The 13935-nt window shown below is 35.4% G+C and overlaps 1 protein-coding gene and 1 long non-coding RNA gene across 2 annotated transcripts; one reads left to right on the forward strand and one right to left on the reverse strand.

Moving 5' to 3' along the window:
- The first annotated feature begins 2532 nt into the window (after positions 1–2532).
- LOC118755434 (protein ALP1-like) lies at positions 2533–5174 on the forward strand. The gene is made up of 4 exons (XM_036490270.1): positions 2533–2630; positions 3351–3440; positions 3669–4630; positions 4697–5174. Exons 1-3 carry the CDS (start codon positions 2533–2535, stop codon positions 4537–4539), a joined length of 1059 nt encoding a protein of 352 aa, XP_036346163.1. The 3' UTR covers positions 4540–4630; positions 4697–5174.
- A 2121-nt stretch (positions 5175–7295) lies between these two features.
- Positions 7296–7777, reverse strand: LOC118734751. Its single transcript, XR_004992424.1, has 3 exons — positions 7688–7777; positions 7471–7627; positions 7296–7366 (listed from the first exon to the last, which is right to left on the reverse strand). It is a non-coding gene; the product is annotated as an uncharacterized LOC118734751 (long non-coding RNA).
- Between the last annotated feature and the right edge of the window lie 6158 nt (positions 7778–13935).

Raw genomic sequence — 13935 nt, forward strand, 5'->3', positions numbered from 1 at the left:
AACGGTTGTTTGTAACAGGCAAAACGAATCGAGATAGATATAGACAAATGTATACATAAATGATCAGAATGAAAAGAGAAATCGATTAAGCGGTGACTGTCTGTCCGTCCGTCCGTCCGTCCGTCCGTCTGTGCACACGATAACTCGAGTAAAAATTGAGATATCTTTACGAAACTTGGTACGTGCACTTCCCACGTGCCACGCCCACTTATGGTTACATGTGTATAACTTGGTAACCGCTGCACACATTTCTTCCAAACTTGGCACAGTTGTTGGCCCTGGCACAGCATACCAAACGGCCGAAAATTTTTAAAATCTGACAATAACGCCCACATCCCATATAACGGTAATTTAGAGAAATACGAAATCCTCGAAATTATTCGAAATTGATGGTTGCAACAATTCTTTACCAAGAAATACGTTTATGATAAAATTTTTGAAAATGGGCGTGGCACCGCCCACTTATGATCACATATATGTATCTCGCTAACCGTTTTAGCAATTTGTACTAAACTCGGTATGGTTATTGTGCTTGCCACATAAAAGAAAACCTTTGAAAATTGTTGAAATCGGACTAAAATTACGGCCGCTTTTCATATAACGGTAAATTTCAGAAATGCTTGAAATTTCAATATTCTTAATATTTATACACCCCGGCTTATCATGTAGCGGTAGCTTTCGGAAAGGTGGAAAACATATATTTAATACTTGCGCCGGGTATTTAATGTTCGGCTCCGCCCGAACTTAGACTTTCTTACTTGTTTTATTTACAAAATATGATAGTGACAAAATATTAGTTAAAACATTAGTGACTGGTAACAAGTAAGAATAGAAAACAATCGTGCATGATATATATTTTAAGTGTTTTTTAAGTCCGTTGCCATATGGCAACACGGGGCGAAATGTGAACTGTTCATATTTTTACCCAATTTTGATATGTTCGCTAGCCCAAATTGACCCCGTGTTGCCATATGGCAACGCAAAATACCATCATGTATGAGACGGTGTAAACAAAAATCGTTTGTATGTATTTTTGCAGGTCGTTAACTCATTCCATCTAGCTCTGAACTGCCTAATCATATTATCGTATATTTCATTGTACAAGTGTTGAAGTGGTATACAAATGTAGTTTGTCTGTTCCAGGGAAGACTTGTGGCTTTTTTTGCATTCTCACCTGCTACTTCATTATCCTGGATTCCCTTGTGACCGGCCAACCCATAGATATGTAGCCTTTTATCAGCGTCTAGCTTGTCAATGGCTTCCCGGCTGCGAGGGACGTTTATGGATGAAATACTATATAAGGAAACTGCCTTGATTGCCGCTTGGAATAGGTTTTAGTTTAAATTGATTGTCGTTTCGGTGAGGGCTAGCTCTGCAGTTATCCTCATTGTGAAAACCTCTGCCTGAAATATGCTGCAATGGTCGGTAGCCTTATTGTCCGCCTGACGCTCAGTTCCCGGCAGTAAATCCCGGCACCCACTCCCGTAACCATTTTGGAGCCGTCCGTGAAAATGTTTAGGGATCTATGGCTAGGTTTCATTTCCATCCCTCTTCCTCAATCGTTGTGCAAAACGTTCGTTTCCACTTAAAGCTAGGTGCCATGAAGCCTGTGCTGCTTGTGCTTCCCGCCCCAATTAAGTGGTGCCCAAAGGTTCTGAAATTTAATTTCCCTATGTCCGTCAATCTACGTGCGGATTTCGCTGCAGGGTTTTTAAAGAGCAGCCGTCGAAGTGGACCTCAGCGCTCCCGCGACGCACAGTGCCGCTAGGCGCTGCACCTTCTCCATTGGCCCGAGGCATAAGGACTTTTTTGCGACATTCCAGCACACTAAAGCGCCATAGAGCAGTATTGGGCTGACTATTGCTGTGTAGCACCAATGCATCAGAGTAGGTGACAAACCCCAAGTGACTCCCAGCATTTTTTTACATGCTTAAAGGGCGTTACTGGCCTTCTTCTCTCTTTCTTTGCGCATCCACAGCAGCTTACTCTCCAAGACTACTCCCAAATACTTTCTGTGGTCTTTAACTGACAGCTCGATGCTAAATACCTAGCCTCGGGGGTCTCTACAATGGGACCTTATATCTTTTTGTTACTACACCACTGACCCATACAAAGTGACAAAACAACTTCTTTGTACTATAGGACAAGTAGCCTGTGCAAAATGTGATGTGGGTTTATGTTTGAAATGTTTTGCTACTTTTAATTTACTTCTTCATCCGCTTTGCACGTAGAATATGCATATATTATCAATAAATGTATTAAAACTTATACACAATCTTTCTATTATTTCATTCTTTCACCAAATACTGTCCTCTAACAATCCATCTGGAATATGCCCCGTGTTGCCATATGGCAACGGCCGATATCGGAGGAACTATACTACTCCCAAAGTTTTAGTCATATTTTTTCCTTTACTTTAACGCTACTTTTACCCTGTATATAGGTGAAACGAAAAAAATCTTAAAAAAAATAATCTGGGACAATTTGGGTTAAGAAAAGTTCATTCTTGGTGCGACAGTAAATTTGAAGAAAATGTCACGTTTTATAATGGTGATTTTGACGAATGCAGACTCTATAGCGATAAAGATATGGCGCGCAGAGCAAAATCCAGAAACTGTGAAAGATGTTGTGTAAGTTTTGCGTGAAAACGAATTGTGTGTGGAACTTGTTTCTGAACATGTACGCTTCATTATGCTGTAAATACATAAAGGGCTTGCGGTGTGTGGCTAACTTTGCAGTTACGTTCCACAGTCATGTCGCGCTTGGCTTGTAATTTTTTAATGAGAGCGACAAGCCTAGCGAAATGACAACCAAAGAAATGTCACCACAAAAGAATTTGGCGCTATTCGCTGAAAACATTTGCAAATCTCGTGAAGAATTTATAAAACGCCGCAATATTTAGAAATTTCCGGAAAATATTAATAAATTTCATGTGCATTTGCTAGTTAAAGTGATAGATTTGTGTTTGCCATTATCGTGACATTTAAAAGCTAGCAGGAGTCCCTGCTCCTACATATTCAAGAAAATTCCACGTTTATAAGTATTTTTGTGTTTGTTTCGTTGTTTTACGCGAAATGGAGCTTCAAGAGCTATTTTCTAAATTCACTATAATTGCTATAAAGCACATCGGATGTGTAAAAAAAGCCTACGCAAAATACAAGGCGGTCAAACTATGCCAAAAACGACGCTGGTGGGTACGACCACTGAATATATCGCGCGAAGAGCTGGGGTTTTTCAAAACTTGTGCTAAACAGTTGGAATCACAAGATGAGGAGTATTTTTTCAAAGCTACTCGCATGTCGGTCGCAACATACAATTTACTTATTTCACTGTTAAGAGAAAAATTGCAGCGAATGTCTCGTCGACCCCCAATTGGAGTTGAAACACGGTATCGGTAATGCTTTTGTAAGTATTAATATTAGTGTTCTAGATTCAGGAAGGTTTGCAGGTTTTTGTCTAAAGTTACAGGAAAACGTTCCCGGTGTTTTTCAGCTATGTCTTACACGTGGCAGAACGCTGTTCCTATAACTTCGGACTAAGTTCTCAAATCTTACTGCATCTAAAATACTACTGATTTTTAATCCTTGAATGTCATCCCTGTCAGTTCGTCGAATCGACGAAGGATGACTTTCCAAGGTTAAAACACACGCCGAAATTTTATGTTACAGGTATTTAGCTCAAGGATTTAATGTACAAGTTCTGGCTTGGGCGTATAAGCTTGGCATTTCAACTGTGCGAAAAATAATTTATGAAACATATGATGCACTGTGGGTTGAGCTCGGTTCTATTTACGTTTCTCCACCAAATGTCACAGAACTGCGGAAAATTGCTGATGATTTTTTCATAAAAACTGGAATGCCAAATTGCGTGGGAGCAATTGATGGCAAGCATATTAATATGTTCCGTCCAAGAAAAAGTGGCTCACTTTATTTTAATTATAAAAAACGGTTTAGCATCACACTATTAGCGGCTTGTGATGCCAACTATGTGTTCACCTATGTTGACGTTGGATCATTTGGTTCTCAAAGCGATGGCGGTATATTTAGTAGAACCGCCTTTGGTAAAAAAATTTTAGACGGAACCTTGGAAGTGCCACCGGACCGACCTTTACCTCATACTTCAATCAACTTTCCCTATTACTTTGTGGCTGATAATGCCTTTCCCCTAAAAAAAAATTTAATGCGACCTTTTCCTGGCCATTTCTTATCCCCGGATAAAACAGCATTTAACAAAGCTTTATCAAAAGCTCGTGTACATATCGAAAATGCATTTGGCATTCTAGCAAATCGATGGCGAGTCCTTCATACAAACATTCATGCCAATCCAGAGAACGCTGACAAAGTTGTGTTAGCTACTATAGTACTGCATAATTTCTTAATGCTGCATAGAGACAATAGTTATATTACCAATGCTCACAGAGATCACGATGATCAAAATTCCCTTCAAAGCATTTCCAACACAGTTTCAAATCGGTCCTCTACATCAGCATTCGAGCTCCGAAATATTTTAAAAGATTTCATATACCCGCAACTAAACTAATTAACTAATATATCACATTTACTCGGTTTACTATGGACATTTTAATGGATTTCGGTTGAAAAATGGAGACAAGATAGCAGCATGCGTAAAGGTATGAAATCACTAATAGAAATCTGCACACTACTCTCAAAATAAAGTTTTATTTATCCACATTCAGATATTGTAATTACATGGTTTCCTCTTGGCGGTGATATTCGAAAAATTGCAACAACCTGGCAAGATCAAACAACGCAAAAAGACTGGACAAAAAAATAGTGATAATAAGAAAAACTTAGTGATTTAAGAAATTAAAAAAAAAGAAAATACAGTTTGAAGGAAAATTTTACTTTAAAAGCCTTGCCAATATTTAATAAAAATCACCATGCACTCAGGTTTGCTTCCCACTGTATGATTTTAATAAGAGGTTCAAAAAGAACTTAAAAAAAACAAATATGTACATACATTAAATTAAATTAAAAACAACTTTGTTATTTAATTTCTAGTTGATAAAAACCTGTACTTGGATATTTAATCGCTTTGATTTCTTGGAGTTCGAAAATACTAAAGTTGTTATAAAAATTCTGTTCGTCTTTTTTTGTATTTTATAAATTTTAGTCCTGTGCCTTGTTTAAATACAACCTTTTTAAAAAATAATACATATATTTATATACATACAACAATGGTGAAAGATGTATAACCGAAAACTCAAAATGATGTTGATTGCAATTTATGTTTATTTATTTATTTTTAATAATTTTCATTTAGAATATATGTACATACAGTCAGTGTCAAATGTAAGTGTACACCTTATTCTAATATAATATTCACAATTATATATATATAATCATGTAAATCAAAGCTTCACACTTTATATGTAAAGTTCACAAAAATTCAAACAATGTTCATCCAAATTTAAAAATTTTTATTCAGAATTTACAGAAAGTTTTCAAGTGTGCAGTTTTGTAACCCTTTCAATTTCAGTCTCCTAAAGTGCAAGTTTCAAATCGCCAATAATTACCGTTGATTTTTTAGAATGTTTTTTGTGGAGGGTGTTGCGCATTTTCTTCCATATAAAAATAGATTTTGATCGCGCGTTATATGGAAGAAAACGCGCAACACCCTCCACAAAAAAAATTCTAAATTTTTACCGATATAACTTTCCCCGGTAGTTTGAACCCTTCCCGATCACTGACCCCTACCATTTGTCTCACAGTGTAATTATTGGCGATTTGAAACTTGCACTTAGGAGACTGAAATTCAAAGGGCTACAAAACTGCGTACCCGAAAATTTTCTAAAAATTCTGATTAGAAATTTTGATGAAAATTTTTGAAGTTTCGTTAATTGCGTTTAATTACTAAACCTTTTCTATTTACTTTTTTTACAAAAACAGTTAAAAATTAACAACAATCTTAACGCAAATTCAATGAGATCATTAAAAACAAACAATAAAATAATATAAAATAAATTAATTCACAAACTTAAATACATACTAATAATCAACTACTAACTATGATATAACATATGTACATTTGTAATTAGTGAGTATGTATATTACAATAGAAGGACGTAATAGTATCAGTTATGTACTTATTTACTTATAAAGGAATAAAGCAATTACGATCATTATGTACTTTGATACGCACATGCAAGGCCTTATCTCACATCGTCACTGAAATATAAAAAGTCGTAACTAACTAAAAATGCAAAATTCACGTTTTGATTGATGATGATACATTTCATCGAATTATAAGTTTCCAAATCGTTTTATGCAATAAACAATTTTAGTTAGTTACCGCTTTTTTGCATTTCAACCACGATGTTATATAGGGCCTTTCTATATTAAGGTACCAATATGTAAGACATTTACAACACATGTATTTGTGTTGATATTTTCTTTATATAGATTATTAAGTAAATGAATCGTACATACCTACATAAATAAATCGTATTTACATTTAGTAGATAATAATAACAGATATCAATTTTGGTAACAAATATGTATGTATAAATCTATATATATTTACTTATTGAATACATCTTTTATTTGAAATGGTTAATTAATTAATTAAAATGTATTGAATGAGTAAATATATAGTATATAAATTTATACTTATATGTTACCAAAATTGATATCTGTTAATATTTTGTAGTTACATACATACATATGTGCCAAGTAAATATCTACAAAAATACATGTTCTGTAAATATCTTACATATGCATATGCATGTACGTACCAAAGTACATAATAATCGAAATTCCTTTATACTTTTATAAGTAAATAAGTACATAACTGATACTAGCAACATTTTCTATTTTAATATACATACTCACTAATATACATACTCACTATTCACATACTCACGCATTTTTGCTATTTCGTTCAAAGCATATGTGGTAATTTTTCCCACCAACGTCGCTTCTTCCTGCGGGTTAAACTTGTGTGCCGTAATGATTTGAGCAATTCCTTGAAACATACTCGCGGAAGCATTTGGCACATTATTAGCATTTGCGATTGTAATGCTATTTGCAGCAGCAGCAAATGTGTCGCACGTTTCCTTCAGGGAACTTGAAGTTTCCTCTAGGAAAAAACGAAAGTCGTCATCAATCTAAGGAAAAAATAATCTTTCAGATTTCTGGCCCATATACACTTATAACTAGGGAAGACAAAAATATGCACAAAAAACTTTACTCTATGATCATTAAAATTGTCTTCCCTGCTTATAACAATAAACGTACATACCATGTCGTGTTTGCGTCGCGATTGGCGTGTTGCTGTGTGTACTTCGTCTTCTTCTCCCTGCACTTCAATAACACTTTCCTCCACTTCGAAAACATTGCTCCACGTTCTTAAAATAGTAAAAAATTTATATAAATACAGATTTATCACTTGCACGCATACATATATGTGCATATACATATACTCGTATATAAGAAATGTAATTATATTCACCTCCGGCAGTACTGGAAGTTGTCCAAAAATGACATTTGGTCATAGAACCTCCATCTCGTCCTCTTGCTAGCGGAGCTTCCTGATGGCAAAGTCTCGGCCCGTTTGCACCGCGAATAATGGTCGCGCAAACCTTTCCAGCGCTTTTTACATACATTAGCTGTGAAATAAATAATATCTCGGTGAAAATCTTTAGAATTAAAAAAAAACAAATTGTTACCTTCTTGGCCCAATACTTCGCTTATCTGCAACCACACTTCCTCCTTTTTCAGAGCATTTTTATACCCCTCATCCTTAAGGTTGTACAAAAGTAGATATTTTTGCTCTTCGCTAGTTAAAATTTCATCGGAAGCCATTGTTTTAAATAAATAAAATAAATATAGTTGGAAACGTATGCACAATAAATTAAAAGCCGTTTGATTTGAATTTATGAACGAAATGTCAACAGAGAGCAAATATTCTGTCATTTTCTCTTCGCACGCCTGTCAAATTGGAAAATAGAAATTGTCCGTCTACAGCTTGGTGTGCAATCGCACGACAACCCTGGCTTGTGTTGTGGATTGTGTTCGGCGCATGTGCTTTACGTGTATTCTAATTTGACAGGCTGCACGCCACACGCCACAAGCCCTTTATGTGTTTACAGCATTAGGTTGCTTGTTAAAATTCCAGGGTCATCATGCTCTAACGAGAGGAGCTTTTCTGTTTTGCGTAGGGTAGGGATGCCCAAATCAGCACATGTGTGTGGCGGGCGACTGCGCGTGCAAAGCTTTGCACAGCGGTGCTTGGCAAGCGCGGAAGCAAAAAGTTATCGGAAGGGGAAAACGAAGTCAACAGAATAGTGAGATTGTATGTGTGACAGTAATGGAAAATGAGTGTGCATTGTGCCATTTTCGGCCCTTTCGGAAGCAGCCGGCACCTTCAGCACAATCGATTGATTTTCGGCACTATTTTTGGGTAACTCAATGCAACTAATAAATATTTCTTTTGGATCCGCAATTAAAAATCTTTTTTTTTACATTTAATCGTATGTGCTTAAACTGATAAATGATATAAACATAGAAACGCAAGCAGAAGAATCTCGCTTCCACATTCTGCATATGGGCTTAACATTTTTGTTTAAACAAATTTGTCGAAATTTCATCTCTAAAGCAAATATTGAATATCATTTAATATTAACATTAGATTTAAATAATCATTTTCAGTGGCGGGCGAGTCCGAGATGTTTAAACGATCGGGCCAGTACACTCAATTCGCGTAGATTTTTGAGAACTTTTTTCGTTGAAGGTGTTGCACTTTTTCTTCCATACTGAAATTTTTGTACATCCAATTTGTATGAAGAAAATGCAAAAAAATATTAAAAATCAACATAAATTCTTAGCTGCACTTTCACTTAATAATACTAAAATTGAATCGACTATAAAACGGCATACTGTGCCTTTATTGATTTTATTGCCGTGAACAAGCTTTTTCGTAAAAGCGCTAGCATAACCTCAACAACAAAGTTAGTATTAATGGATAAAAGAGACATCTTTTTGGATTCGGTAATAAGTTTTGACATTTTAATAGCATTTCAAGTTCTTATCAAAACTTTACGACACTTACATTTGGACAAGATTTGACCATTTATCTTAATATTATGTACTTATTTTTTTATAAAAATACGGTTTATACTTCAAAAAAAGCCGTACAAATCCAAGGTTCACTCTTTTTGCAACACTCAAAAAATCAATACACTTTCGTAAAAATTTCGAGCTTTTTAATTAGATTTCCTAGTGCGCAACACCGCAAAGAGAAAAATTCAAAAAATCAATGGTATTTTATAGACACTTCAATCTTGCACCTTATTATACTAGAATCAATGGGCTACAAAAATGTTAACCCAAAACATGTCTACAAATTCTGAACAAAAACTGAGAAAATTTGATGAAGCTTTGTTGATTTTTTTCAATCTTTCAAGTTTGGATTTATTTGCAAGGTTTTTGTTTGACAATGAGCTACAATTTTATAAAAAAAAATAATTAAAATTATTTAAAAAAATAAAATAAATACCGGGTGACCGTGTAATTTTGTCAAAGATGAAGACAATGATGATAAAACATTAATACACTATATAGGTCAGTTCATATTAATGAACATATAATGAGATCACTATCGATAAAATGGAAATCCTTAAGGGAAGTTTTCAATTTCAACGCATGGAATTTACATACATTTTTTAACTTTCAACCCCCGAATTGCTCAAATACTCCTATTTCTGCAGGATCGCCATTAGGTAAATAGCATTTCCAAAGATTTTTTCAAAATAAATAGCGATGGGGGATATTTCACCCGCCGGTGATAAGAAATCGCAATCACCATAACGCACATCACTAATATTACTGTCCACAATCACGTTTACATTCAAAATTACAATCCATAATTTCGTTTTGTAGCAAATATGAAATATAGGTATATCCCATGATTCAATAATACAAGGTTAGATAATTATTGACAGCTGCGGTTTGACACTCCCTTACAAAAGGTTGCATTTGCGAAGGACAGAGAAAGGGCAAGAATGTAATCCCTTGTTGCGAAAATGGTAGTAGAAAAGTACGCAAAGTAGGCAATTAGTAATGAAATTCCTTTTGTAAATTCTAAAGTATTTGCAGGAAATCTGGCATTTTAAACGAAATGTTGAACGTAATATTTATATATCTACGTGAATTACGTAATTTATATGCTATTTAGCTGTATAAAAACTGCAAAATGACTCAAAATTAAAATAAGACTACTATGAGATTGATATAAACATCCAATGCTTATGTTTTCATCAGTTAAATATGCTTCATATGCATATACAAATGAACATATTGCACAAAAGCTTATACTTTTATTTCACGCCAAAGCTACACTGTTTCCATGTAAATTTGCAAAGAAGCAACACGGTGCCACTGCTAAGGGAGCGGTGCGAGAGAGACAACTGTCAATTTATCGAACCTTGTATTATTGAATCATGGGTATATCCATTTACTTCAGTGGTGCACAGCGTTGGCAGAGCTCCCAATTCAAGCGCAATATTTTTGTATCTGTATGTGTGTCCTCAGCAAAACAGCTCGCGCATGTGATGCTTACAGCATGAAGTACAAACGCAAACTGACCGGCTGCTAGCGGCGCATAAAGGCCTCGCCAGATAGAAATTCTTTTCTGTGTCACAGGGATACTTTTTACTGACATCGAAGTTAACTCTGGGATTTTGAGTAGAAGACGCCACATTGGCAACGCATGCATTGCCGCAACTGATAAAAATCGCCCAACTCTTAACTTTTGACGCGCGTCAATGCGGCAAAACAACAATGTATGGAACGAATTCAGACCAACTGACTTATGGCCAATCAAAATGAGCCGTTTTGTTTGCGGCAACGTTTGCATTGTGGCGCCTCGCAATGTTATGTGCGTCTTGTCAGTCAAAAGCATCCCTGTGACGCAGAAAAGAATTTCTATCTGGCGGGGCCTTAAGTTCGGTAGCTGCGCACACACGACTTGTGTGTGAAAGCCGAGTAGCTCCCGGAGACTCCCGTGTGCATCACTGATTTACTTAAATGTAAACGGATTAAGAATCAAAGTGCTAGAAGAGATTTGAGAGTTTGGTACAAAAAGTATTTTTTATGTTGAAATTGTACTTAAAATCGGTAAACTGTACTATTGTACTTTTTAAAATTAATTGTAATGAAAAAAGTACAATTGTACTTAAAATATCAACACTGTTTCACTGGCGTGACAAAGTACTTGCTGCAGCGATGCCAGATTTGAGCGTACCCAATTTTTTACCGATAATAACTCATGCGAGAGATTTGGGTATTGGGCATTTTACAAGCCTATTAGGAAGTATACATATCTGTGTTCGTATAGAATAGTAGCTTATGTCGGAAGACTGGCTTTAGTATAATTAACCATTCGCAGCATACGATTGTGAAAGACTCACTGGCGCCGAGTCGTTGAAGAACTATTGGAAAATAAACGTAAAAGAGGCAGTTGCGATGCTAGCAAGTCAATATTCGTATAAAGTCTCATAAAAAAATTCCTTGTGGTTTAAAGAATATAGGAAATGGTACATTTTACTAAAGCCAGCCTCCCGACATAGGCTACTATTTCATACGAACACAAATATATTCGTCTACAAATAATGTTGATTATTTTAATTAAGTCCTAAGATAAGTTTGTGAATCTTATCAGTGTTCTATGTAAGAACCAAAAATCAATCACCTCGCCAATTAGAACTTTTGCTTTAAAAGAAAAATATACATAGCGCATTTACTCAATACTTGGTCTGGCATCACTGTTTGAGTATTGATGTGCCCAGCTCACTGTTGCCAAGGTCATGCATTTTGCACAAAATTTAGTTCTTTTGGGAAACCAAAAAGCCAAAATAATTGGAATTCAATGCTTGGTGCGTTATTTAGTGATGCTTTTTTAATTTAAGCACACCGAATGCATAGTTACATATGTATGTATGTATACACTATACACTAATATTCTACATTAAGATGGAATTCATTTACTGAATAAAGTGTGAGGAATAGGTAAATTAAATATGTTTTGAGTTGTTATAAATGTATTGAAATTAATTTATTAATAAGAACGTCCGGTAATGGATATGAATATACACTTTTTACTGAATCAAAAAAATTATTAAACATGATAATAAAAACTTGGCGCTTTTGTTTTGGAAAAATTGGCTTTTTCTGGTGGTCTGATGCCACACTGGCTCAGTTGTCGCAAAAGTACAAATACATACACGCATTTTTACTTGAAACTAAGTGTGAAGTGGTTAATATGTATACGTTGCCATTTTCGTACTGCTCACTTCACACTCGCGTGCTCGCAGTAGCCCGCGACGTCGACTGCGTGCACCTCTGCTGTGTATCCAGTGTTGCCATTTTAGCCGTTTTCCGGCTAGATTTAGCCGGTTGCGATAGCAAACAGCCGGAGAAATTTCGATTTAGCCGGCAGCCGATTTGTTAGCCGTTTTGCAGGAAAAAATTAGCCGTTTTTAGCCGATTTTGCTATTTGTCTCGTTTTCTTAAATTTCAAATATGTATATATGTTTCCATTTTTGACTAAGCGACCCAAAATCTGTTAGAAATAGCTACTAGCCTTATCGTGGAGAAAATTTTCATGTCAGGCAGGGTTGCATGAAATTGGGCCGATTTCGCTTATTTTTATTTTAAACGAAGAAGGGATTTTCTTCATAAAATGTTTGTTATAAATGTCTTAATTTTAAGTGTGAAGTTGTATTTGCAAACTTAGAAAATAAGAGTTTTTTTTACTCTTAAGACACTTAAGATTCGTTTGTGTTTGGACATAGTGCCAACAAACAGAGTAAATATTACATGTAGATATTGTCTCCCCAGATAGCGCATATTCAATTCTGCCTAAATTACAAACCATCATTTTTGCCCACTCCCAAAGGTTTAAGGTAAGGGAAAAATTGATATTTTCAAGCACTATGTACACATATGTATTTTTATAAACAAACTTTTTTGCTGAGATTTTATTTAAATTCCAAAAACCGAATGCCAACTTGAATTAACGGAACCAACACTGAAGTGAGTCAAAATGAAAATAAAAGAGCACAAATTTCTATGTAAAGCAAAACTCTCTGGGAATCCTACGAGGCATCTGCCGGTCATATGACCGGTCATCTAAATGGTAGATCTGCAGTCTTTTGGCATCATATTTTACATCAGAATTGAAGGGATTTCTGAAAAATCTGACCAGTTCTTTTGTGTAACTGTGATTTTGCATCCCTTGTCAATATATGGCCTCGGTTGATGTTAACTTAAGGTCGTTGCTTTACTGCCTTAAAATTGAAGGGAAATTGTTACAGCGTTTTTTATGTGTATTGGTCTCTATCTGATTGTATTGAGAATCGGTCAGTCTGAAAAGGCCTTGTAGGGAAGACAATTATCACTCAAAATATCAGATAGTAATAGTAATAGATAGCTTTTTTTGTCGAGTACCTTTCAAATCATTGGAATTAACTAAATTCATTAAGTAAACAAGTATTAACTAACACTTTTCATTTTAAAATCGCTCCAGTTTGTAAATTTTTAAATTTAACAAACTGGTTTATTCAAATTATATATAATTGCAAATTCTTGCTGGGAAAACTTTTTCCGGCTCGAATTTGTAACTTCTCTCCAAGAAATAGTCTTTTTACTCGTGATTTATTTAAATAAAACATGTGAAATTTAGTTGAAACATTTAAGCCGTTTTTAGCCGGTTTTATTTGCCAATTTAGCCGGTTCGTCCAAAAAGTTCTGGCAACACTGTGTGTAGCCCTAGCGTAGGGTGAAAAATTATTTGGGCTCAACAATACACCAAAAACGCCTCAACCATGCAGCAAGGGTTGACTTTAGTGTACAATGGGGTCGGCAAAAATCAAGAATGATAGAATACAAGATTGCGCCGATTGCAGCAGAATTCGTG

This window comes from Rhagoletis pomonella, unplaced genomic scaffold (assembly GCF_013731165.1).
Source record: "Rhagoletis pomonella isolate Grant_MI unplaced genomic scaffold, Rhpom_1.0 Rhpom_scaffold_00002, whole genome shotgun sequence".
Taxonomy (NCBI): Eukaryota; Metazoa; Arthropoda; class Insecta; order Diptera; family Tephritidae; genus Rhagoletis; species Rhagoletis pomonella.

What these genes read in the sequence shown, in the direction of transcription:
- LOC118755434 (XM_036490270.1), top strand. Translation starts at nt 2,533, where the DNA reads ATGTCACGTTTTATAATGGTGATTTTGACGAATGCAGACTCTATAGCG. An exon ending in GAAACTGTGAAAGATGTTGT is followed by an intron (nt 2,631 to 3,350) that starts GTAAGTTTTGCG and finishes GAAAAATTGCAG; the next exon opens with CGAATGTCTCGTCGACCCCC. An exon ending in AGTGTTCTAGATTCAGGAAG is followed by an intron (nt 3,441 to 3,668) that starts GTTTGCAGGTTT and finishes TTTATGTTACAG; the next exon opens with GTATTTAGCTCAAGGATTTA.